Below are 27,113 nucleotides of genomic sequence, written 5' to 3' on the forward strand. Positions count from 1 at the left end.
TGGTATCAGTGGGATGAATAGTGCCCCATCATTGGCGTCAGTGGGAGGAATAGTGCCCCATCATTGGTTTCAATAGAAGGAATAGTGTCTCATCATTGGTGTCAATGGAAGGAATAGTGCCCCATCATTGGTGCCAATGGAAGGAAAAGTGCCCCATCATTGGTATCAGTGGGAGGAATAGTGCCCCATCATTGGTATCAATGGGAGGAATAGTGCCCCATCATTGGTGTCAGTGGGAGGAATAGTGCCCCATCATTGGTGTCAGCGGGAGGAATAGTGCCCCATCATTGGTATCAGTGGGAGGAATTGTGTATCATCATTGCTGTCAGTGGGAGGAATGTGCCCCATCATTGGTGTCAGTGGGAGGAATAGTACCCCATCATTGGTGTCAGTGGGAGGAATAGTGCCCCATCATTGGTGTCAGTGGGAGGAATAGTGTCTAATCATTGGTATCAGTGGAAGGAATAGTGCCCCATTATTGGTGTCAATGGAAGGAATAGTGTCCCATCATTGGTGTCAATGGAAGGAATAGTGTCCCATCATTGGTGTCAATGGAAGGAATAGTGTCCCATCATTGGTGTCAATGGAAGGAATAGTGTCCCATCATTGGTGTCAATGGAAGGAATAGTGTCCCATCATTGGTGTCAATGGAAGGAATAATGTCCCATCATTTGTGTCAATAGAAGGAATAGTGTCCCATCATTGGTGTCAATAGAAGGAATAGTGATCCGTTTCTAGTATCAGTGTAAGGAATAGTGCCCTGTCATTGGTGTTAGTGGGAGGAATAGTGTTTTGTATAAATGAGAATCTTCCCCAGGGATAATGGCAAGAAAAGAGTTTCATCTGGCCCATGGCCTACAGTTTGGAGACCACTGATATAGAGGGAAGAGAGATCCAAAATTCTATTGCATCTTCTTAAAAAGACTACTTGATTCAACAGATAATCCCTTCTTGTAGATCAATACATTTTTTTGCTAACAAAGTAACTTTCTACAAGCAAGTAGAAATACTTCAGAAGACCCCTTTTCACTTTATGATTGTGGTTGGAACTGAGAACTGTCATTCCAGAGTTAGGAATGGATTACCATCTTCCCAGATTGCTGGAATTGGGACGTATACTTTAAAAGCAAAGCCATGATGTCCTCCACAGACTTCCCGTGAATGATTTTATTGACAGATATTTCTTTCTCACATCGGTTCGATCCCACAGGACTGCAGAATGAGCGACAACATCAGAAATTTCCGTCTTCGTGACGTTGAAGGAAATGAAAGTTGTAATCGGGTCATCTTGCAGCTCTTCGGGTTAACGGGAAATGGGAAATCCGCCTTCATCGACTCCTGCAAATATGTCATCGATGGCGGAGAGTTTGTTGCCCACGTTGAGGCTGGAAGATGGCCAGGAGCATCTACCATTAGGAGAATCCCTTATGAGCTCACTGAGTCAATACTGATGGTGGATAATCGGGGGATGTCAACACTGAACAGGTTCCAGACAGGAGAGATTTTTGCTCAGCTGGGTAAAATTTTATGAACCTTTAAAATGACCTCAGTGATGTTATTATCAATAGTCAAAGCAATGTGCAGTAACCATACATCCCGAATGTAGAACCCGAGAGAGGGACAGACGGGAGTGAAGATGATATATGGGGACGTACAGCATGCCATGGGGGGAAGGGAGCATGACAACAGTGGGGGAGACTCACTAAAACTGGAGCACACAGGATCTGGTGCAGTTGTGTATGGGAGCCAATCAGCTTCTAACTTCAGCCTATTTAGTTAAGCTTTGGCAATAAACCCTGCAAGCTGATTGGTTTCTTTGAAGAGCTGCACCAGATTTTGCACCCTCCAGTTTTAGTAAATCACCTCCACTGTGTTGTATATTGGCGATGGCATAATGAGGGACAGTTATGTGCAGAGACTGTATACACTGCACACATATTGTATGCCACAGCCCTAGTACCCCCAATATATTCTGTAATTACTGTGCCACAAATGACAGTCTCACAGACACACATACACATAAGGACAAAGGACCAAAAACATGGAAACTCTTCCATTGCATATGCTTTTCGTCACACAACATATGGGCAGGGAGCTAACACTTTATCTGAGCCTACCTTTATAAATGATTTCATTAGAACAGTTTGCAACTACATAGTAACCAGAAACTGATGAGACAATGAACTAATTGACCAGCAGATTGTAATGTACAGCACAGCTTCTAGAGTGCCAGAGGCAAAGCTGTGTAATGTACAACATAGAATATAGATTGTAGTGGCCAGAAGTATGTAATTTACAACATAACATATAGTGCAGTGGTTAGCAGTATGTAATGTACCACATATCACAGAGAGTGCAGTGGTAAGGGGTGTGTAATGTACAGCACAGCATACAGCATGCAAAGAATGTACATAGAGTGCAGAGGGTAACATGGTGATTAGCTATTGTTCTTAGGAGGTAAAAAAATGCCATCACATTGGAGGTCAGTGGGAGAATAAATGCCTTAGTGTCAATGGTCAGAAGAAGGAAAATGTTACAGCATTATTGGCAGGAAAAGTTCCTCCTAATAGATGACAGTCCATAGAAGGAAGAATACCCCAACATTGGTGTCAGTGGTAAGAAAAACATTATGCACCATTAATCAGAGATGAGAATATTTTCCATCATTGGTTTCAGAGGAAGGAAGACTTTTCCCCATAGTGGGTGTCACTAGAAGGGTGGGACAATGCAGACAACATTAGGCAGGAGGTCTCTCCATCTCACAGCACCAGCACCTGACTCCGGAATATGGAATAGAAACATCACCAGCACACCGGGTTTCTCCAATGTGGGTCCAAAGCTTTTTATGTGTAATTACATAGTTACAAGGAAAGCAAACTTTTGGAGTCTCACAGGACCCCTTCATCAAGAATGGGATGTGTCACATGTCTGATGAAGGAGTCCTGCGAGACTCCAAAAGTTTGCTTTTCTTGTAACTATGTAATTACATGTTAATAGTTTCCGACCCACATTGGAGAAACCCGGTGTGCTGGTGATGTTTCTGTTCCTTGGTGTATCACGGTTCCAGCCGCTGGTCCCTGCAGCCCCCACTATACATCCAGTCGTTGTACAATGCAGGAACGTGTGCGATGGGATTGTGTAACTATGACTCCGGAATATGACACATAACTGCAGGACATTTGGAGGATATCCAATAACTCAGAGCAACTATCCATCTCCCAGACATCATTCTCCTTGCCTGAAAGGTGACATCTGACAGAGGAGACTGACAACGTAAACTCATTACAGTTTCTTTAAACTTTCAATACATTTTCTATATTTTTCAGGAAATTTGCGGCCGCTAAACCAGGAGGTGAAATGGGTTGAGGACTTTAATAAAAATGTGGACAGAGTAATGGCTGAATTCAATAACGAGGACAATTTGTATGATCTAATTGTCCCGGTTCTTATACACAGGTAAGAACTAAAAATGTACTATGGGGTGTTTGTGACAGAGATAAAGTGTTACTGAACCCACAACAGTACAATCAGTCTGTAGATGCAGCAAAGCATGCTGGTTATACTCATTGTGGAACCTAAGGGGTTAATCCTCCGCACTGTGTAAAAAGACTATTTAATCCTGTCTTCTCTGTTCCATCCCTTGTTCAAGTGATTGCCTCTTATCTCCTGATAAGATAGACTGACCTGTAGGCATTTTGCACATGCTCATTTTGGTGTGTATTGCTGGAAAGGTTTTTTTTTTTTGCCCTTGGGAGAGTGCATGTGATCAGCACAGGGCCAATCAGCACTGTCCAGACAGAGGTCAGTGGTGCTGCATCCTCCTAGAGCAGAAAGAAAACTCCGCCTACATGCTTTAACCAGTGCTCTGCTGGACACTGATAGAAGCCACAAGACTGCTATATACTGCTGATGGGAAAAGGTATTTAGCCGTTTAAACTTACTAAAATAATTACATTTCCATGTTGTGTGTACTGTTGGAGACTAGATATAGTGAATCCGGGGTCCGGGGAGAGCGAATATAGTGAATGCGGGGTCCGGAGAGACCGGATATAGTGAATGCAGGGTCCGGGGAGAGCGGATATAGTGAATACAGGGTCCGGGGAGAGCGGATATAGTGAATGCAGGGTCCAGGGAGACCGGATATAGTGAATGCGGGGCCCGGGGAGAGCGGATATAGTGAATGCAGAGTTTGGGGTTTAGCATCAGTTTAATTCAGACGTCTAACATGGATTGAGGTCATATTAGAGGCATTTCCTGCAATGAAGTCTCTCAGTCTTTGATGAAAAAATCATTAGCAATGAATATAGTTCACATGTAATGGATTTATAACAAATATTTTTTCTCTCAGTGTAAATAACAATATCCAGAATGAAGTTGGGTTGTTCAGAGAACTACTGAACACTGCCCGAGAACTAACTGGTTAGTATTTGGGGTATTTTTGTCATGTGGTTGTTTTTTCCTCTCCTCTTTGTTCATGTCATGGTAGTCTCTCCTCTCTCTATCTCCCAGACATTCCATGTGTTTTTTTGAAGGTATATGGGGTATATGAAGAACTGCGTGATCGGAATGGGAATTTCTATTTTTTTTCAGCAAAATTTTCCCAGTGTCTTTATCAATCTCTATTCACATCACCATAGCTCAGTTCAAAAATTGTATACGTTCGTAAAGTATTTTAGTCTTTTCTGTTCTTTTCTATTATTGTATAATCTATTCTTTTTTTCCATAAAATGTATTAGGAAAGTACATAGCATAAACCATATACACTTAGTACAAAGCGATAAAGTGTGATAAAAAAAAAAAAGGAAAACGCATTGTAAAACAATGAACAAAAGCCATACATAGAGAGATTGTTAGGTAAACAAACATAGACAAAGATCGCATGTCATACATAATATTAATGATGTTAGTAATGTTAGTAGGCAATTAGAAGAGGCGACAGTCACGTCAAGGGTGAAGGCACTGAAAACCCAAAACCATAATAAGGCAACGGAGAACCACAATACAGGTAAGTTCAGGCACTTAGTTCCCCATGTGTCTAACATCGTATAAAGGCAAGGTGAGGGGGCAGAGGAAGTGCGTAAAGACTAAATATATCCTGAAGAGGAAAACAGGCACTGAGAGCATTAAGCAAACCCAAAAATAAAAGGGGGAGCTGTGAAGGGGGTTACAAGTAATGGTTACCCGTGTGCGGGAGGAGGTCTGCATGAATCAGTAGGCACATATATTGCAATTTACATATGGGTATGAGTGTGGGTCGCCTATGGGCAGGGAAAAAAGTGGAAGGGCAGGAGGAGGAGAATAAAGTAGGACATGCAGAATTGAAAGGAAAAAAGGAAAGATAAAGGATAAAATAAAAAGAAGTCAGAAAGGAAGGAGAAGGGATTAGGGGTGCTAGAGAGAAGAAGAAAAAAAAAACAAAAGGGGGGGGGGGGGCAAGGGAAGGGAGGGGGAGAGAGGATCAAAGTGGGAAGGGAGGGCGTTAGGGAGGGGGCAGTATAGACAGGCATATTACCGGTGTGAAGGCTTCAAGGACACAACAACTAAAAGCAACCCGAAGAGGGTAGAAACGTGTGTCAGATAATCGTGAGACCCATAAGGGAACGGAATTCAGGGGTCCAGCAAGACCAGATATGGGAGTATTTGGTTGGGTTATCTTGTGATGAGGCTATCAGCTCTTCCATCTCCACAACTTTTCCCAAACGTGTGAGCCAGTCTTGTATTAAACAAGGGTGCGTGGATCTCCATAGACCAGGTAGACAGAGTCTAGCTGCGTTGAGCATATGCATAGCAAGTGATTTAAAATAAAGGCGTCTGGGAAGCAGGGGCGGACTGACCATTTGGAAACTCGGGCATGGCCCAAGGGCCCGGGGTCAGTAGGGGGCCCCATGAGATGCCCCTGGTACCTTTTTCATAGGCTTTTTTGAGTTTGGGCAAGGACACAGGGGCCCCATGATCCCCTATTGCCCGGGGGCCGAGGTTATCCGGTGAACCTCCTGCCAGAAGGGCTGGATAATTGGGCATAACCACCAGATATGGAAAAGAGACCCATCAGGTGCCCCACACCTCCAACATTTGTTGGGCAGAGAGGGATTGTAGTGATGGATTCTAGAGGGGATATGGTACCAACGGGATGCCAGTTTGTAGCTGTTTTCTTGCGTTGATACATTCAACGAGCATTTGTGGGAGTATGTAAATATTTGGTCCCAGTCTGAAGAGGAGAAATCTGTTTCCAGGGCCCTGCTCCATGCTCGGCATGCGGGGAGGGAGTCATGGTTCCCACCGCCAACTAGGAGGAGGTAAACTAATGAAATCAGGTGACTCTGGGGTTCAGCTTTAGAGCAAATAGATTCAAAGAGGGTAAGAGGACGGGTCCATTTGTGACGGTGTTCATGCGTTTGCAGAAAATGCCTAATTTGGAGGTAAGTCCAAAAGGAGAAAGTACGATCTCTCATGCTGCCCTCCAACGAAGAGTAGAGTTTCAATTGGACTTTTTGGAAAAAGTGTTCTGCTTTCATCTGGCTATGTGGCCAATGTCTGGATAGAAAGGCCTTATGCATGCCTGGAGGGAAGGCGAGATTTAGGCGGAGAGAGGTTAAGGGGTTAGGAGCGTCCGAAATGGAGGCCAACTTGCAGGTCAGATGGAAGATTTTCAGAGTAGATCCCAACAATGAATGTGTGAGGAGGGTCTGAGGTGTATGCTTCACCAGAAGTCATGGGATCGATGCTATGGGGAAGGGGGAAAACGAGTTCTCTAATTGCACCCAAGCTTTGGTGGTCGAATATAGCATGCCAATCTATAATTCTGGAAAGATGGCAAGCCCAGTGATAACGTTGTAGGTGAGGGAGCCCGAACCCTCCTTTAGATTTAGGGAGAACCAGTTGGGCATATGAAATGTGCGGATGCTTGTGATTCCAGAGAAACAATGAGCACATTCTTCTTCACGAGGTAAAAAAGGCAGGTGGTAGTTGAATAGGTATGGTTTGAAAAAGATAGAGGAGGCGAGGGAGTACGTTCGTTTTGAGTAGAGCAGCCCTCCCGAACCATGAGAGTCAAGGACTGTGCCACTTAGTAAGGTCTTCCTGAATGGATCTGAGAGATGGGACAAAGTTTTTGGCATATAGGTCATTTAGGTTACGAGTGAGCTGGGTGCCCAGATAAGTTAGGGCTTCCTTTTCCCAATGAAACGGGAATCGTGACTGGCAAAAAGATACCATGTCAGAAGAAAGAGTGATGTTAAAGGCATAAGACTTAGAATAATTAATTTTGAGGTTCGAAAGAATTTGAAAGAATGAAAAATCTTTCAGTAGATTGGGCAAGGTGGTTCGAGGACTCGCAAAAACAATAGGATGTCATCCGCATAAGCAGCAATTTTGTATTCTTGAGCTGCTGCTTTAATGCCTTTGATAGCGGGATTCGAACAGATTTTGCATTGCAGTGGTTTCAATGATAGTACAAAAAGGAGCGGGGAGAGGGGACATCCTTGATGAGTCCCATTCCCGAGGGGGAAGGGGTTCGACAAATGGCCATTCACGCGAACCTGTGCCGTTGGGCCAGAATAGAAGGCCATAATGAAATTAAGCATATGTTCTCTCAAACCGATCACCTGCAGGGACGCCTTCAGATAGTCCCATGCCACTCTGTTGAAGGCCTTTTCAGCATCCAAAGAAAGGAAGAACCCGGGGGTATTATATTTGTGAAGCCAGTGGAGGAGATTAAGGGCCTTAGTGGCAATATCTCTTGCTCCATGCCAGGAATGAAACCCACTTGATCTAAATTGATCAAGGAGGGGAGTAAGGGAAGGAGACGATTGGCAAGAATTTTCGCAAATATTTTGACATCTACTGGAGGGAGATGGGCCTATAATTGGATACCAAAGTTGCATCCTTACCACCTTTGGGTATGGCTGTGATGTGCACTTCTAAGAGGCGATGTCGTGGCGGGGGGGATGAGGAGAAGGTGTTAAAGTCAGAGAGAAAAGGGTCGCTCAGGATGTCTAAAAATGATTTGTAGTAAGCTACCGACAAACCGTCGGGGCCCAGGCTCTTACCAGGTTTCATTTGTTTGACAGCTCGGATGTAATATTTTGTTCCAAAGTCTGTGCCGTATCCTCAGGAAGGACAGCGGGGCTATAAAGATGAAGGAAGTCAGAGATCAGAGTGGCTCTGGGTTTATCGGTTTCAGATGGGGGACGTTCAGGAGGGAGGTTGTATAGGGTGTTGTAAAACTGCTCGAAATGAGAAGAGATGTCAGTATTTGATGTGGCGACAGCACCATCCAAACCCCTGATTTTGTGGACTGTCATGCTCGACTTTTTTGCTTGAAGGGCTCTGGCTATGAATCTTCCGCTTTTATTCGCAAATTGATAAAATAGCTGCTGCAACAAAATATATCTCGTTTGGCTGCCTTACCCAGTTTGGTTAGGAGCTGTGAGCAAGCGTTCGTGAGTTCAGTCAATGTCAACACGGCTTGAGTAAGCTTGTGGGCCTTTTCTAAGAATTGGATTCTATCTGTAAGATGTTGTAGACGCTCTTGTCTGTCCCGTTTATGTTTCACGGCTATAGCTATGAGGACACTGCGGATGAGGTGTCTGGAGTTTGGTTTGTTGAGAAGTAGTCAGTCAATTTGGAACAGATCTCTGCTTCGGTTGCTAGGTCGGATAGAAGGGAAGGAATAGACCAGCTAGTCCACTTGTGAATGGGAGAGAAGGAAGAAAAAAAAGAAAAAAGGGGTAGAGGGAGAGTGTCACGTACCTGATGGGAGACTGAAATGACGAGGTCGGCCTCACTTGTGTCTCTAATCCTGACTCCGCTAGATTAGTAACAGAGAGAGTCTAGGACCCAGGGGAACAAGAGTGCCAGTAGTTGTTGTTTGCAGCTCTTGCAGATGATGACCTTGGAAGGCTGATGATCCTCTGATTTTGGCACAGGAGTAGTAGGCAGGGCAGGTTTTGCAGATTGCCAGGCGTGTACCAGAGCAAGGCAGGTAGTGAGGACAAGAGACAGGAGCAATGTCATGGAATAGCCAGGGTCATCAACAGTCGGGCAGCACGGTACAGAATCAGAAGGAAAAGCCAAGGTCAGGAGCAGAGCCTAAGTCAGGAACCAGTATCAGGAGAGCAATCAGAGTCAGGTCAGTATCAGGAGAGCAATCAGAGTCAGGTGAGCAGAGACACTCCTTAAATAGGCCGTCTGGTGCCAATCTTTGCCGTGCGTGTGCACATGCGTGATCGCGCATTTCCGGTCACGAGTCGTCTTGCTGGAAATCCCTTACAGAGAGAAAGCGAGGAGAGAAGGAGAGAAAATGGAGGTAGCCGACTGAAATCAGTAAGTGCTCACTGAGCCCATTGTGTGGGGAACGAGGTGGGCGAAGATCCAAAATGGGGGAGCCCACCGTCCGGTGGACCCTGAGAAGATTAAAATGTGGGGACTGTAGAGGAAGGGCGAGGGCAGGGCAATCATTACAAAGAACTTCTATGTTCAGTCGGATGAGGTGGTATAGCAGCCCTCCCCTGATAGAACGAGTGACTTGGAATGCCTTGAGAAATTAGAATTAAGTGTATGAGGAGTAACAGCGGTGAGAGGGATAGATATCTGGATACCATACACAGCGGTTTAGTGCGGGTAGATATCACATATTTGGGAGTGAGTGGAATGTAGGCTGAAACGTGACCTAGGAAATTTGAAATAGAAGTATGGTAATAAGAGCGTTCAATAGCAGACCAGGTATCAAAATCTCTCTGAGGTAGGGCTACGGGTGAGGCCAAGGTAGGTACTCCCTGCTCTCCCCAGGAGGAGGGCAAGCAGTACCACTACCTACCTAAGGAATTGAAAGTTGGATACATAACAATAATGAAAACATAGGATGACCAGCATGTGCAAAATGACCAACTAGGCAGCCAGCATACAATGTATAAAACATTACATGGAAGAAGGAAAACAAAGGAGAGAAAACCGGGAAATTTACCGAGAGGGTCTGCTCTCAAGGCATCAAGGGAGTCGAGCAGTACCTCATGTAGGTCTGGGGAATGCGCATAAGCACGCACCTGCAGGGGGAGAGGGAAGGGAGGGAGCAGCCAATGTCATGGGGCCTACGATGGAACAATGGAGACGTAACCCCGAGCGTGAGAATGGGAGGGATGGAGATGCAAAAGCAGAAGAGGGGTTACCAATCTCTGCAGGGGACTACCATCCAGGGAGCCTATTGAGGTGATGCTCGCTCACAGGTATAAAACAACAATGCAATAATAAAAATGAACAATCAATGAATCCCACTGGCCCCCCACTGCCCAACCCGGTCTCCACCTGCTACCCCATTCATGCACTAATAAACGGTAAAGGATATCTGATGTCAGGATCTTCTCGGGGTGTTCTCTGCAAGTGGTCTTTGGTGAACAGTTCAAGGCGAGTTGAGTGCGGTGTAGAAGGGGGAGCATGGGACCCCTCAAATAGATGACCGAAAAACCTCAGAAGCTTCATGGCTGAGTCCTGGATTGAGTGGATGGGGAATGCAATAGGACAGGGATCTTCCAGAAGTCGTCCGCTGAGTCGAGGTGTGCGTATACTTGACAAAGGCAATGTGGGAGGGGCTTAATGGAAATGGAGACTCGGATGTAAATCAGGTGGCTGCAATCTGAGGTACTAATGGCGGTGCCATAAAAAGGCCTTTAGAGAAGGGAGGCAAAGCGAGGTGGACTGTGACAGATGGACAGCCAAGTGGATGGCGAGGGTTGCGAGGGTTGCAGAATGAGATCCAGGAAGCCTCCAAAGGTGTGTGGATGATTGTATTCCAGTCTGTCCGGACGTCCAGGCTGGAGCAGTTGAGGGAAGGATTTCAGGATGGGAATTCCGAGGCCCACAATGATAGGATCAAAGAAACGGAGGGTTTTCTAGATAAACTTTGGAGGTGAGGTGTGAGGGTCTGGAGCCGGTAGTAAGCTGGTAATACACTGTGGATGAGAGGGCTAGAAGAAAATGGAAGTGCAGGGCTCTTAAGCATCATGGCGGGGCCTTCGGTGCGCAGGCAAGTCCGTTGGGCTGGATATGGTAGTAGAGCCCCTTTAGGGAGGTCTTGGAGGGGTCGTGGGAACCGAGCGGCGTCAGCGAGAAAGGGGGCCTTGCCACTCCATTGCACTGGATTCCGGTCTAGTTTCTGGGGGAGATGGGATCCACATGGTTCTGTACCAGTCAGGAAGGTTGATTAATGGTATATCCAGAGAGGCGCAGAAATTGGACAAATCCTCAGGGACCCGCAGATTGGCAGTGCGCCCGTGCGGAAAGGTAGAAGGGGAATCGCCACCTGTAGGGTATGTTGTGGGAGCGGAGTGAGTCCAATAGGTGGCAAAGTTCCTGCCTTTGTTGCAGGGTCAGGTTGGAGAGATCTTGGAACAGATGTGTTTCTGACCCCCGATACAAGAGGCGTCTTCTTTCTCTGGCGCATTTGAGGATATCCTCTTTAAGTGGGAGACTAACTAGACAACATACTATGTCTCTGGGGGGGTCGGTATCTCTGCCCCTGGGGAGCAGCGATCTGTGTGCACGTTCCAGGTCAATAGGCATTGCAGGCGGACGGCCCAGAAGGTCATTAAAGATCGCCACAACCGGTCTAGGAAACTCGTTTGGTTCCACAGATTCTGGCAAACCGCGGAGTCTGATGGTATGTCTGCGTCCACGATTATCTTAATCCTCAATGTGTCTATAGAATTTCCGGATGTTTGAAGCGTGGGAGGCGGTCATCTGCTGTATCTCCACTATTGCATATGTATTTTGTTTGGTAGAGAGTCCCACCCAGGGGCGGACTGACAACTCATGGGGCCCCCGGGCAATAGGGGATCATGGGGCCCCTGTGTCCTTGCCCAAACTCAAAAAAGCCTATGAAAAAGGTACCAGGGGCATCTCATGGGGCCCCATACTGACCCCGGGCCCCATGAGATGCTGGTCAGTCCGCCCCTGGTTCCACCCCCACTAATCTGGTGCCCAGGGAGTGATGGTCATCACGTAGGTCAGTAGTGAGCGTGACTTTAATATCCGCTGCCACCGCATGGAGATCTCTGAGTGATAAAGCATGGGATTCAGAGGAGAGATCATGTTGGGGACAGAGTCTGGCACTGTGTCAGAGACTGTGCTCTGTGAGCTAGCTGCAGCTTCAGAGGAAGGGTGGGAGGGAGAAGGAGAGGGAGAGGGGGATACCTGCAGCCTGTCCCTCTGCTGGGAGCGGAATAGCTCCTTGATATGCCTTGCTGGGTGCTGACTAGGGGCCCGCGGGGAATGGGACCGGGAACCGGATGTGTTCCGGTCCGTTTTCCCCATATTTGTGTGCCCTGCGCTCACCCAATCCTCCGTGGAAAGAAGCAGGATGTCTCAGGCCGGCGGGAGCTCCTTGCTTAAGTGGCCATCTCGGATCGCGGCAGACCACGCCCCTGAATAATCTATTCTAATGTATTCTTTTTTAATTCATTCTATACAAAATTTGAATTTCGGAAGACAATTATATACTTTCTTTTTTATTCTATTCTATTATTTTTCTATTCTATTATAATTGATTCTATTCTGTTACTTTATGTTCTATTGAATTTTGTTCTGTTTTCTCTTTTCTTTTCTATTCTTTAATTTTCTGTTCTATGTTTTTCTATTCTACCGTATTTTTCACTCCATAAGACGCCCCTGACCATAGGACGCACCTAGGTTTTAGAGGCAGAAAACAGGAAAAAAAATATTCTGAACTAATGGACTGCAGACATAGTAGAGGAGATGACCAGAGACTGCAGACACAGTACAAGAGATGACCAGAGACTGCGGACAGTACAGGAGAGGACCAGAGACTGCGGACATAGTACAGGAGATGACCAGAGACTGCGGACACAGTACAGGAGAGGACCAGAGACTGCGGACATAGTACAGGGGATGACCAGAGACTGCGGACACAGTACAGGAGATGACCAGAGACTGCGAACACAGTACAGGAGAGGACCAGAGACTGCGGACATAGTACAGGAGAGGACCAGAGACTGCGAACACAGTACAGGAGATGACCAGAGACTGCGGACATAGTACAGGAGATGACCAGAGACTGCGGACACAGTACAGGGGATGACCAGAGACTGCGGACACAGTACAGGGGATGACCAGAGACTGCGGACAGTACAGGAGATGACCAGAGACTGCAGACATAGTACAGGAGATGACCAGAGACTGCAGACATAGTACAGGAGATGACCAGAGACTGAGGACATAGTACAGGAGATGACCAGAGACTGGTGACATAGTACAGGAGATGACCAGAGACTGCAGACATAGTACAGGAGATGACCAGAGACTGCAGACATAGTACAGGAGATGACCAGAGACTGCAGACACAGTACAGGAGATGACCAGAGACTGCAGACATAGTACAGGAGATGACCAGAGACTGTGGACAGTACAGGAGATGACCAGAGACTGCAGACATAGTACAGGAGATGACCAGAGACTGTGGACAGTACAGGAGATGACTGCTGACCTTTGGGGAGGGGGGGGGACCTGAATTTGACAGGTACCCGCTCTTACTTCCGTGGAGTTGTTCTTTGATCTTACCTGTTCCTCTATCCATCCGCGCTGTCTTCCCGGCTTCTGTAGTGTCGGTGCTCGGCGGACAGCCGGGTGCCAAGTGCGCATGAGCGAGAAGCACTTGCGCTTTGTGATTGGTCCGGCGGCTTCTGGGATCTGTCATGTGTCCCAGGTACCGCCTTACCATTCACAAAGAGCACCGCTTCTTGCGGATGCGCACTGGGCATCCGGCTGTCAAGCCGAACACCGACACTACAGAAGCCGGGAAGACAGCGCGGATGGATAGAGGAACAGGTAAGGTCCCGCTGCAGAGCTGAGCGGCCGGCCCGGTATTCTGACACGGTGGCGATGGAAATACCGGACCGGCCGCTCTATATTCGCTCCATAAGACGCACTGACATTTCCCCCCCCTTTTTTGGGGGGAAAAAAGTGCGTCTTATGGACCGAAAAATACGGTAATTTAATTGATTCTATTCTTTTCTATTCCTTTATTTTCTGTCCTATTTTATTCCACTCTTGTTTTAAATGTGTTTTCAAATGGAATTTTGGCCAAATTTTGTTTCATTATTTCAGATTTGTTTAAATTTGTTAATATTGTAATTCGGAATTCAGATACATCTGAATTCCCAAAAAATGAAAAATGTATTATTATTATACAGGATTTATGAGGCCAACAGTTTGCTCAGCGCTTTACAATATAACGGGAGAGAATTTGGATTCGGAACAAAAATAACTGCACATGTCTATGTCCTCTCTGTCTATATAATGACTGCCTTCCCTTTGTCTATCTCAAGATGAGCAGGCCTGGCTCACAGTCTCCACACTAATTCATCCCAAAGGTGTTCTATGGGGTTGAGGTCAGGACTCTGTGCAGGACAGTCAAGTTCCTCCACCCCAAACTGGCTCTTTATGGACCTTGCTTTGTGCACTGGTGGGCAGTCATGTTGGAACAGGAAGGGGCCATCCCAAAACTCTTCCCACAAAGTTAGGAGCATGACATTTTCCAAAATGTCTTGGTATGCTGACACCTTAAGAGTGCCCTTCACTGGAACTAGGGGGCCAAGCCCAACCCCTGAAAAACATCCCCACTCCATAATCCCCCCTCCATCAAACTTTACACTTGGCACAATGCAGTCAGGCAAGAACCGTTTTCCTGGCAACCGCCAAACCCAGACACTTCAATTGGATTGCCAGAGAAAAGTGATTGGTCACTCCAGAGAACATGTCTCCACTGCTCTAGAGTCCAGTGGCGGCGATCTTTACACCACAGTATCCGACACTTTGCATTGCACTTGGTGATGGAAGGCTTGGATGCAGCTGCTCGGCCATGGAAACCCATTCCATGAAGCTCTCTACGCACTGTTGTTGGGCTCATCTGAAGGTCACACCAAGTTTGGAGGTCTTTAGCTATTGACTCTGCAGACAGTTGGCGACTTCTGCGTACTGTGTGCTTCAGCATGCGCTGACCCCGCCCTGTCATGTGACGTGGCCTACCACTTGGTGGCTGAGTGGCTGTTGTTCCCAGTGGCTTCCACTTTGTTATAATCCCACTAACAGTTGAGCGTGGAATATTTAGTAGCCAGGAAATGTCACGGATGGACTTATTGCACAGGTGGCCACCTATCACGGGACCACGCTTGGAGTCACTGAGCTCCTGAGAGCGACCCATTCTTTCACCAATGTTTGTAGAAGCAGTCTGCATGCCTAGGGGATGGATTGTATACACCTGTGTCCATGGAGGGGATTGGAACACCTGAATCACATGATTTGGAGGGCTGGCCCAATACTTTTGCCAATATAGTGTATATAATGACCGCCTTTCCTCTGTCTTTCTCCTCCTCTCCTCTCTATCTACTGTATATAACCACTTGACCTCCAGAGGATTTACGCCCCCCAATGACCACGCCTCTTTTTGCTGTTTGGCGCTGCACTATTTTAACTGATAATTGCGCGGTCATGCAATGCTGCACCCAAACGAAATGTACATCCTTTTTCACACAAATAGAACTTTCTTTCGGTGGTATTTGATCACTTGTGCGCTTTTTTATTTTTAAATAAAAAAAGACCGAAAACATTGAACAAAAACAATATTTTTTACTTTCAGCTATAAAAAATATATAGTAAACTCAAAGTTGGTTATAAATTTAGGCCAAAATGTATTCTGCTCCATGTTTTTAGTAAAAAATCCCAATAAGTGTATATTGATTGCTTTGTGTGACAGTTATAGCGTCTACAAACTATGGGAGAGATAATGGAATTTACACAGCTTTTACTTTCTGACTGCTCATCACATTTCTCGAGGTGCTAAAATACCAGGACAGTACAAACACCCCCAAATGACCCCTTTTTGGAAAGTAGACACCCTAAGCTATCTGCTGAGAGGCATATTGAGGTCATGGAAGATTTATTTTTTTTCCCACACATTTTTGGAAAATTACAAAACCATTTTTTTACACAAAGTTGTCATTTAAATTGTATATTTTTCACACAAGCCATGGGTATATGTGGAATTACACCCCAAAATATATTCTGCTACTTCTACCGAGTATGGGGGTACCACATGTGTGAGACCTTTTGGGAGCCTAGCCACATACAGGAGCCTGAAATCAAATGACCACTTTGAAAGCCTGAAGGTGCGTAACTTCCTCATTACACTTCCTGATTACCTATCACAGTTATGGAGGCCCTGAAATGCCAGGATAGCACCAAAAAAAAATGAGCCCTTTTTGGAAAGTAGACACCCCAAGGAATTTAAAAAGAGGCATGGTGAGTGTCACGATCGCACAGTCGCCGCCACCAACATGCGACAATTGCACAACCGCGACTAACAGTAATACATCACGCCCGCGGCGTCAGACTCCAGACCTTCTCACCAAACTCGTGACCGAAGGACCGGCCGATCTAAAACCGCGGTGTGACACGCGTAACAAGGCCCCATCCAGCTGAACCCTGCATAGCGATTGTCCAGCTAATGGGCTACAATCGGTGCCTGCAGCCTGAATGCACTTGTTACTGGGTCGGGTTAATTACGCAACTAACCTTCTACTGCCACCACCATCTTTTTCTGTCAGAGAAGAAGGAAACTCTTGTTATCAAATATACACTATAATGATTGAAAAGTCGCCTGTCCAATGCGGACCCCGCAGGCCAATTGGGCAGAGAATTAAACAAACACAGTAGCGTCTCTTCAAAAGGCAGGAATTCGTGAATTGCAAGTAAACGCTTAAAAACAGTTTAACACTTTCAGAAAGAAAGATTTATTACTAAAAGAGTCAAACAGGTGCAATAAAATATTTACAAAGAGATGTCACGAAAATATATATATATGTATATAAAGATACAGCAAAGAGATAATAGGAAGGAAGTTACAGGGTTAAGTTACTTGCCAATAGACCTTGGTTTGTAAGCAGATCCACATTGCAGAGCGAAAGGGTCTCCCCAGGTGGTATCTTGATGGTTTTTGGGAGATGTGAGTCTCTTAGCATCCAGCCTGTCTCTTTTTAAAAATCCCTCTGCAAGGGGGGGGGTGGCTCTGAGTACTGGCCATTACGCTGTTTTGGGAGGGGTCAGGAGAACTCTGAATTAGGACCAACATCTGTCATAATCCATGACATGAAAAATAGGGGGAAAAAAACCTGACTTGAGGAATGTTCATTTCATTCTGTCATCTTTAACTGTTAGGTTCTGTGAAGTTTCAATTTCTTTTAAGTCCGGGAAGAAGCTGCCTTATCTGTTTTATGATGGGAGAGGAAGGTTACACTTTCGCAGACTGCCTGGCTCCGGACTCAGGATGTCTTAACCTGGGTTGACCCACAGGAGATTACGTTTGCCTCTCATGAAGGGAGGGGGTAGGGAATGAAGGGCTGAGGAATACTTCCACTAAAAAGAAAAGAAAAAAAAGGGAACTCCGCGTCCAACTCTGATGGGCTAGTTCGCTACAGTGAGTATTTTGCAGATCTCATTTTTCTCACAAGGTTTTGAAATATAAAAAAAGAAAATAAAGACTATATTTTTGTTTTCTTTCTTCATTTTCCAAAAACTTGTGGCAACGAACGAGATCTGCAAAACACTCACCATGCTTCTTATCAAATTCCTTGGGGTGTCTACTTTCCAAAAAGGGGTCATTTGGGGGGGGGGGGGTTGGTGCTATCCTGGCATTTCAGGGCCTTCGAATCTGTGATAGGTAATCAGGGTCTCTCACATGTGGTACCTCCAAACTCGGGAGAAGTAGCAGAATGTATTTTGGGGAGTAATTCCACATACAGTTGTGTTCAAAATAATAGCAGTCAGGCATCACTAACCGGATCAATCACTGTTTTTGGTGGAAATGATATTTCTACATGGCAAATAATTTCCTAGCAGGTGTAGTAGAGTCATAGAAATCCAACAGACCCAACAGTCATGACATGCATGCTGCTGATTCTGTGTCATTGAATCACTCATTGAAAGGGGCGTGTTCAAAATAATAGCCGTGTGGAGTTCTATTAGTGAGGTCATTCATTCTTTGAAAAACAGGTGGCAATTATTGCCCTTATTTAAGGAAGGAAGGCAGCAAATGTTGGACATGCTGGTTACAGTGCATTTCTCTCTGAAATTCTGAGGAAAATGGGTCGTTCCAGACATTGTTCAGAAGAACAGCGTACCTTGATTAAAAAGTTGATTGGAGAGGGGAAAACATATAAAGAAGTGCAGAAAATGATCGGCTGCTCAGCTAAAATGATTGCAAATGCTTTAAAATGGCAACTAAAACCTGAAAGATGTGGAAGAAAGTGAAAAACTACCATTGGAATGGATAGAAGAATAGCCAAAATGACAAGGACTCATCCAACAATCAGCTCCAGGAAGTTGAAAGAAGGTGTGACGTTCCCTGTGAGGACTGTTACAATTAGAAGACGCCGATGTGAAGCCAAGCTATCTGCAAGAAGTCCCCGCAAAGTCCCACTGTTGGGAAAAAGACACGTGCTGAAGAGGTTACAATCTGCCATGAGCACATTGACTGGCCTAAAGAGAAATGGGGCAACATTTTGTGGGCTGATGAAAGTAAGATTGTTCTTTTTGGGCCTAGTGGGCGGAGACAGTTTGTCAGACGACCCCCAAACACTGAATTCAAGCCACAGTACACTGTGAAGACAGTGAAGCATGGTGGTGCAAGTATCATGATATGGGGATGTTTCTCATACTACGGTGTTGGGCCTATTTATCGCATACCAGGGATCATGGATCAGTTTGAATACATCAGAATACTTGAAGAGGTCATGCTGCCTTATGCTGAAGAGGAAATGCCCTTGAAATGGGTGTTCCAACAAGACAACGACCCCAAACACACCAGTAAACGTGCAACATCTTGGTTCCAGACCAACAAGATGGATGTTATGGAGTGGCCGCCCAATCCCCGGATCTTCATCCAATAGAAAACTTGTGGGGTGACATCAAAAATGCCGTTTCTGAGGCAAAACCAAGAAATAGAGAAGAACTGTGGAATGTGGTCCAATCATCCTGGGCTGGAATACCTGATCACAGGGGCCAGAAGTTGGGGGACTCCATGCAACACAGATGTACAGCAGTTCTCAGAAACAGTGCGACTACAACCAAATATTCATGAAGTCATTCAAAGGAAAGCAAAATCTTCAAACATTTCTCAGTTTATATAGTGAATGTTGGAGTTTGTAAAGAAGAATACAAACACGGCCATTTTTTTTGAACCGTCTAATATTCACTTTTCTTTAATTTTTTTAGAGGAACAACACAAATTTGATGTATTTTTCTTCATGTTTTGATTTGGAATAGAATGTGTCGTGTTCCCAATGCATTTGTGTGGATGGAAATAAAAGCTCTTAGAAGGATTTTCAGCTTTATTCACTTTTTTCCACACACTGATATTATTTTGAGCACAACTGTATATCTATGACTTGTGAGCAATAAATAATTTAAGAGACAATTTTGTGTAAAAAAAAATTGTCATTTTCCAAAAACTTGTGGTAAAAAAAGTGAATTATTCTATTGACACAACATGCCTCGCAGAAAATAGTTTGGGGTGTCTACTTTCCAAAAAGGGGTCGTTTTGGGGGGTGGGGGCGTTTTATGCCCAACATTAGGAGTTTATGCCACACATCACTCACTCTTCTAACCACCTGAAGATCAAGCCTTTTCTGACACTTTTTGTTCCCATGAAAAAAATCAGTATTTTTTGCTAGGAAATTACTTTATAAATTATATATTTTTTAAAGCAGACACCCTAGTGCATAAAATGGTGGGTGCTTCAATTTTTTATGTCACATAGTACTCGCGCAGTGATTTTTCAAATGCAGACTTTTTGCAAAAAATACACTTTTCTTTACTTTTAATGCACAAAAACACAATATATTGGCCAATTATTTGGTAAGATATAAAATATGATGGTATGCCGAGTAAATACAGTCAGGTCCAAAAATATTGGGACATTGACACAATTCTAACATTTTTGGCTCTATACACCACCACAATGGATTTGAAATGAAACGAACAAGATGTGCTTTAACTGCAGACTGTCAGCTTTAATTTGAGGGTATTTACATCCAAATCAGGTGAACGGTGTAGGAATTACAACAGTTTGCATATGTGCCTCCCACTTTTTAAGGGACCAAAGCACATCTTTGTTTCATTTCAAATCCATTGTGGTGGTGTATAGAGCCAAAAATGTTAGAATTGTGTTGATGTCCCAATATTTATGGACCTGACTGTAGATACCAAACATGACTTGCTTTAAAACTGCGCATGCCCCGTGCAATGGTGACAAACTGCAAACATTTTTAATATCCATAGACAATGCTTTAAAAGCCATTACAAGCTACCATTTTAGATTTACAGAGGAGGTCTAGTGCTAGAATTACTGCCCTTGATCTGACGTTTGCGGTAACACCTCACCTGCATGGTGCAACCGCTGTTTACATACCAATATAAATAATAAAGTGCAGCACTAAAATACAGTAAATATAATCACAATAGAATCCAAATACGAATACGTTGATGAGTATATAGTGAGATGAATCCAGAAGTGAGCAAATGTCAGTATGCTGATGCTTTGAAGAAATGATAGGATTGCGCACTTACCATATGCACATTAATATATCCACCTCAGGGCACTTAGGTTAGGAGGTATGGTAGGTGTATGTAGAACATCCGTCTAGGAATGGGCAGTGCAGCAGTCAATGGATGATGTCTGCTTACTCCAGAGGTCCCCTTTAGGATGGATAGGGTCAGCCACCTGCTTTCAGGGATTCCCTTCCTCTGGATATTGGGTCAAACTTGTAATCTCCACTGGCTCTGCAAACGTAATGGCTCCATAAAGAAGCCATAAGAAAGGTGCCCATAGTGTAGTACTTTTTAAGTAAACTTATTTAATCCAAGAAATGACAGTACAGTAGTATAAAAACAGGTACACTGACCATGAGTAAAGATGGCCGCTGGACCAACAGGTGGCTCCGGCGGCGTGACGTCACAGCGTGTTGGTTCCCTTAAGCCTTTCGTGCCAAGCATGTTTTCAGAGGGAAAATCAACATCTCACTATATACTCATAGACGTATTCGCATTTGGATTCTATTGATTATATTTATTTTAGTCAAAAGTTAGGGTATGTGAGTGCTATTATAAAGTGACAGCAGCTAGGACACCTAAAGGTACCATAAAACCTCGAAAAGTGGATAATATACAAGAAATAGTGCAGCGCTGTTAGATGAATCTGTGAAGCATTATAAGTCAAGCAATACTGTATTATAAGTACAATATTATTCAGGTGCAAACGGTGGTATTCTACCACCAGTAAATGGCTAGAACGTCAATCAGTAAGAATAAATCCAAATTGTAGACTTTTAGGTCATATCATATCTGAATTCTAGGAGTTCAGTTCCTTATAATCAATGATGTGATGAAAACATGAGAAATATGTGAATTGCGCACTCACCAGAAGTGCGCTATCAAAACGCATTTGAGATCATAATCGTCTCATCGGGTCAGCCAGGACAATCACTTCCAGGTATGGTCAGGTTACTGCGCCTGTGCCTTTAAGGACCGCTCAAATGATACCACTGTCTCGGGACACTCCTAAACCGGCCTCTGTGAATGGTGAGACTCGCAAAGAGGCATGTGTGTGAAGATGGCCGCCAACGGCGGCAAGATGTCAGGATGCTGTAGCCCCTGACACTGACGCGTTTCATGCGAAGCACTTAGTCATAGGGTGCAGGCTTACCTGGTATAACCATTCAAAGTCCAGTGATGTACCAGTACGTCGCTGGTCCTTGTTGGGTGTATATGTTATGTTCTTTGTTTTTGTATGCAGCCTGTGGACTGAATGAAAAAAAGAGAAGAAATCTCTGCCAGAAAAAGTGTGTGGTATGCCCACCATTAGAATATACCGCCCTGCATCCACCCACTTCTAATAGTGGGCACACATTAGGTCACGCGGTGCCACATGTGCCAGTTCCAAGATTGTACAAATGTCTAAATAGTGGCACGCTTGAATAAAAATTGTCCACGTATTTGTGGTACCCCATATGGAGAAATGATGACACCAAGTCCCAAACTATCTTGCCACTACTCCCCATGTAGTCTGGGCATCCGGGGGGGCTCCACGTAACATCTTTTCCCTCGTAAATCCGAAACTTATAAGTATAGCCTGTTGTCCTCTCACAGGTCTTCTACATCTTGACCCCATATCTGGCACGCTTGCTGGGGAAAAATTGTTTGAATGTAAGGTGACCAGAAAAATGAATGAGGGACTCCTCAACGCAGATGTTTTGCTGGGGAGTATAGACATCTGCAAATTTTTGGTTAAGGTGATTTGCGAGGGGCTGAATTTTGTGGAGCCGTCAAATTCAGGGTCACCCCGAGGACAACAGAGTGTATTGTCGTTGAAATGCATAAATCACATTATACTCTCATATCTATGCCTGGCCATGGCAGCAGAGAACACGGCATATGATGAATCGGGTCTGCGGACCAATACAACTGCAATTCATTTTTTTCAGTAATGCCCATGTTGAGGGTTAGGCCCAAAAAAAATGTAAATTCAGAAACCGTAATGAGTTTCCATGCGAATGGTCTGTCAAGATTTGAATTTGGGTTGCGATAAATTGTTGTGCATATAAATTGCTTTGATCCACAATCAACGCATACAGATATTCCATGAAAAACAGCTCCAAAAAATTAAGGGGAGGGGTTAAATATTCTGTTTCCACCTGAATTTTGGGTTGGGCAGTGAATGGGGGAAGTGCAGGTGCTGATTCTGTGAACACTGCAGTTTTGTGTGCAATGTATCAAGTGACAGTGACCTACTGACACTGCACTTGCTGGGGGTGAAGGAGGGGGTAAGCATAGGGGCTAAACGCAGGTGTTGGCAGGTGCCGGGGCTTATCCCGCTAATGCTGCATTTTTGGGGACGCTATACTAATGTGAACGCTGCTATAGTGCTGATCTGACCAAAGATATTGACCCGTTCAGACACTATACTAGCAATGGAGGTTTATTGTACCTGAGCGTCTTCCTGGCAATCAAGGGGTTAAATATGATGACTGGTGTACTGACGGGCAATCTGACGCTATCTGGGAGGGGCGTGAAAACCACAGGAGCGCGAATCACGTATACGTATATATGAATTTGTGCATCCATGCCGCCCTGTAGCAGTATTTCTGCTATAGGGCTGTCAGGAAGCGGTTACAGAAGCGGTTTGTGTTACAGCGCTGCGTTACTTTAACTGGCAATTGCGCTGTCATGCAACGCTGCACCCAAACTAAATTTATGTCATTTTTTCCCCACGAATTGAGCTTTCTTTTGGTGGTATTTGATCGCCTGTGTAGTATTTGAGAACAAAACAATATTTTGGACTTTTTGCTACAAAACATGTCCAGTAAAAAAATAAAAAAATCAAATTTTGTAATAAATTTAGGCCAAAATATATTGCTAAAAAATCACAATACGCGTAAAATAATTGGTTTATGTGAAAGTTAAAGTGTCTACAAATGCCGGTATAGATACTGGAATTTAATTTTTTTAATCCTAATAATGGCGGCGATCATCGACTTATGAAAGACTGAGGTGAACATTCTGACACTGGGGAGGGGGGGACTGATTTGGGGTCACTGACATCCCCAGTGACACCAATACAGTTATCAATGCAAAAAAAAAACACTGACACTGTACTAATGGGACTGGGGAGGACGGGGTTAACATTAGAAGGCAATCAAAGGGTTAACTGTGTGATGGGAGTGTTTCACTAGGGGGTGGGGAGGGTTGTGTGCTTCACTGTAAGCACACTGATCCTGAAGGATGAGCTCAGCCATCGGGATCAATGTGCTCAAACAGGGAACGAGGGCTGCTGTCAGGAAAGGCCTGCCCATAGTGCAGGTGAAGTTCCACAGTGCACAAATATGCGCATGCGCAGAGTCCTTGTGAGCCGAACAGATTTGCAGGCACTTGAACATAGGCAGGCGTGTGCTGGTCACTAATGCTGGCTCCAAAAGAGCTATTTAAACTGTCTGCTGTAGTTGTCTCATTGCCGTATGGTCTTTCCCTGCTCGTGTTCCCTGATTCCCGTCATTGACTCCCGATACCAAACCAGCTTGTTCCTGATCTCGGCTTGATTGCCTCCTGCCCTGACCTCTGGCTTGTCTTTGGATTATTCTTCTGTCTGCTCCTGTCTGATTGATCTTCCGTTACTGAACCTGGCCTGTGACCCGACTACTCTTCCTCCTGCCGCTGTAAGCCTGATCTGCCTCATCAATACTGAACCCGGCTGGTCTGACCCTGCACCCTCAGCATGCTGTGCCCCAGCATCCATCCATCCTGCATGGCTACATCCGCACCCTGCTCCTGGTCTACAACTCCTCAGCTCACCTGCTATTACCGGACTGATCACAGGCACTCATACCCCACCGTGCCCCTGCAACCGCTGTCTCACCCTCAGCGGTCCTTGAGCCGGAGTTGTACAGGAATCCTGCCTCTTCACGTCAGGCTCACTATCCAGGTACTGTATGTGACAGCTGCATTGTAAACAGTGCAGCCCACCTCCCTGTCAGTGTTTGCCTGTAATCACCAGGTTCCGGTGGGTAGTCACCGGCCGGGACCCGGTGACTGACACTTGCAGGCCGCGATCGGCAATGCAGGTAGGGCGGTGTCGCTCCTTCACACGCCCCCTACCCGAAATGCAAAATCATGTATATATACGTGATTTTGCGCAGCGGTGTCACCCTGTCGCAGTATAACTACAGTGACTGGACTTTCCTCTGTCTATCTCCTCTCTGTCTATATAATGACTGCCTTTCCTCTGTCTATCTCCTCTCTGTCTGTATAATGACTGCCTTTCCTCTGTCTATCTCCTCCTCTCCTCTCTGTCTATATAATGACTGCCTTTCCTCTGGCTATCTCCTCCTCTCCTCTCTGTCTGTATAATGACTGCCTTTCCTCTGGCTATCTCCTCCTCTCCTCTCTGTCTATATAATGACTGCCTTTCCTCTGGCTATCTCCTCCTCTCCTCTCTGTCTGTATAATGACTGCCTTTCCTCTGGCTATCTCCTCCTCTCTCCTCTGTCTATATAATGACTGCCTTTCCTCTGTCTATCTCCTCTCTGTCTATATAATGACTGCCTTTCCTCTGTCTATCTCCTCTCTGTCTATATAATGACCGCCTTTCCTCTGTCTATCCCCTCCTCTCTCTCCTCTCTGTCTATATAATGACTGCCTTTCCTCTGTCTATCTCCTCCTTTCTCTTCTCTCCTTCAATTATTCCTGTAGAAAAAGCCTGCAATGATTCTGCCCCCCTTCTCTTCACTCAGACAATGGCCATCTTTCCTCCATCTCCCCTTTACCTCCTGTCCTTCAGGAACTGACTTCTGACTGGTTGTTGTACTGAATTCCTTCTTGTTGATGTTCCAGGCATTAACCCATACATTGTCCTGACACACAAGTCCAGCGGTGACGTGGAGTCCATGAAGTCCATCTTTACAAACATGGGACAGTCAAAGATCTACACCATCGAAAATTACACTGCAAAGGACCAGTCAATGGTGATAGAGAAGCATGAAGAGATCATCAAATTCCTCACTGAGGTTTTGGAAGACATCAAATTCCGTATGGGACACATGAGAGATCCCAAAGAGGAGAGGAAAAGGCATCTGAATTTAATTTTACATTATATGAAAGAAACAAGCGACATGAAACTAGCAGAGGAATTTACAAAGAGTCAGGGGAAGTTGAGGAAAAGAAGAGATCCATGTTTTATATTTTGAATAAATACTTCTCAGATTGTGCAGCCCTATCTACTGTATATTACAACCCCTGTGTGCCTTATGTAGTTATCAGTGATGTAGAATATAAATGGTAGGTAAGGTCTGGGAAGGTCTACGTCAGTTATTTCTTCTTCTCACTTGGAGGACAGAAGGGACTCACTGAAGGTCCAGGTTAATAAAAAGCCTCCATAGACCATTTCTTCTCTTTCAGCCATCAGTTTTCTGTGTTTCTATGTATTGGAGGACAGGTGACATAAAGTGGGCTCTGCATCCAGTGCCGGCCCAACTATAGGGAGGCATAGACAGCTGCCTCAGGGTGCCAGCATGGTGGGGCGGGGGTGCGGTAAAATCCGAATCCCCAGCCCTTTGCTTGGGATTTGGATTTGTAACCATAGTGCGGACATGTGTGTTCCCCGGCCAGAAGCGTGCGTACTGTTGTGAAGCTGACTGAAGCTGGCTGTCTATGCAAAGCCGCCGATCACTTCTACAACTGCCATGATGTGCCATCCCCTGTGCAATCCCCCCCCCACCCCCACCATATTTACCAGGCTCTACTGGCCCACTGCATTCATGGTGGATGTCGCTGTGAAGGGTGGAAGGAATTTAGTGGACATTTATTGCTGAGCCTCTCTCCTCTGTACAGAACAGGCAGTGACATGCATGACTTCACTTCCTGAGCTGTCAATGACTGGAATCAGTACCTGAGGAAGCAGCTGACAGACCATGATCTGTGTTCCATCAGCTGCAGTGGCGTGTAAGGGAGACGTCCAGGGTCTAATGGACCCCAGATGTCTCATAAAGAGTACCTGTCACCTATATGCTATCACATAGAGGGCTAGTGGTCCCCTATGTGATAGCAATCACAAGTATGTAAAAATGTTTTTTAAATTTTAAGCATTAAAAAAGACACATAAAAAAAACATTTTTATACCCCCCCCCACACACACACACACACACACACACATATCAAAATGCATGCATTGGGGTGCGTATGTACAAACATGGCGATTGCCGTACACATATTACATATCACTGCGCTTGTCGGACTGAGAGCAATAATTATATCACCAGAACTCCTGCATAACTTTACACTGATGACCTGTAGCGGCTTTTATAAATCTAGGGTGTCACGGGCACACACACATTTAAGGGTTGACATGTTGGGTCTCGATTTACTCAGCACAGCTTCATCTCTTACATTTTACAAAATATTAATAAATTAAATTTATGCATCCAAAAATTTACTGTGGTGTATTTTTTAATGAAATTTTGTATTTCATGAACCGTTGAGCCAGTATCGTGTAACATAAAAAA

General features: G+C 45.0%; 1 protein-coding gene across 1 annotated transcript; it reads left to right on the forward strand.

The window, feature by feature from the left end:
• The first annotated feature begins 1,219 nt into the window (after nt 1–1,219).
• LOC149437873 (uncharacterized) lies at nt 1,220–27,039 on the forward strand. The gene is made up of 4 exons (XM_089660555.1): nt 1,220–1,517; nt 3,327–3,456; nt 4,349–4,419; nt 25,447–27,039. The coding sequence occupies exons 1-4, from the start codon at nt 1,220–1,222 to the stop codon at nt 25,797–25,799; spliced, it is 852 nt and encodes a 283-aa protein (XP_089516681.1). The 3' UTR covers nt 25,800–27,039.
• The last annotated feature ends 74 nt before the right edge of the window (nt 27,040–27,113 follow it).

This window comes from Staurois parvus, unplaced genomic scaffold, assembly GCF_062004578.1.
Source record: "Staurois parvus isolate SC_StPar_1 unplaced genomic scaffold, SC_StPar_1.0 ptg001252l, whole genome shotgun sequence".
Classification (NCBI taxonomy): Eukaryota; Metazoa; Chordata; class Amphibia; order Anura; family Ranidae; genus Staurois; species Staurois parvus.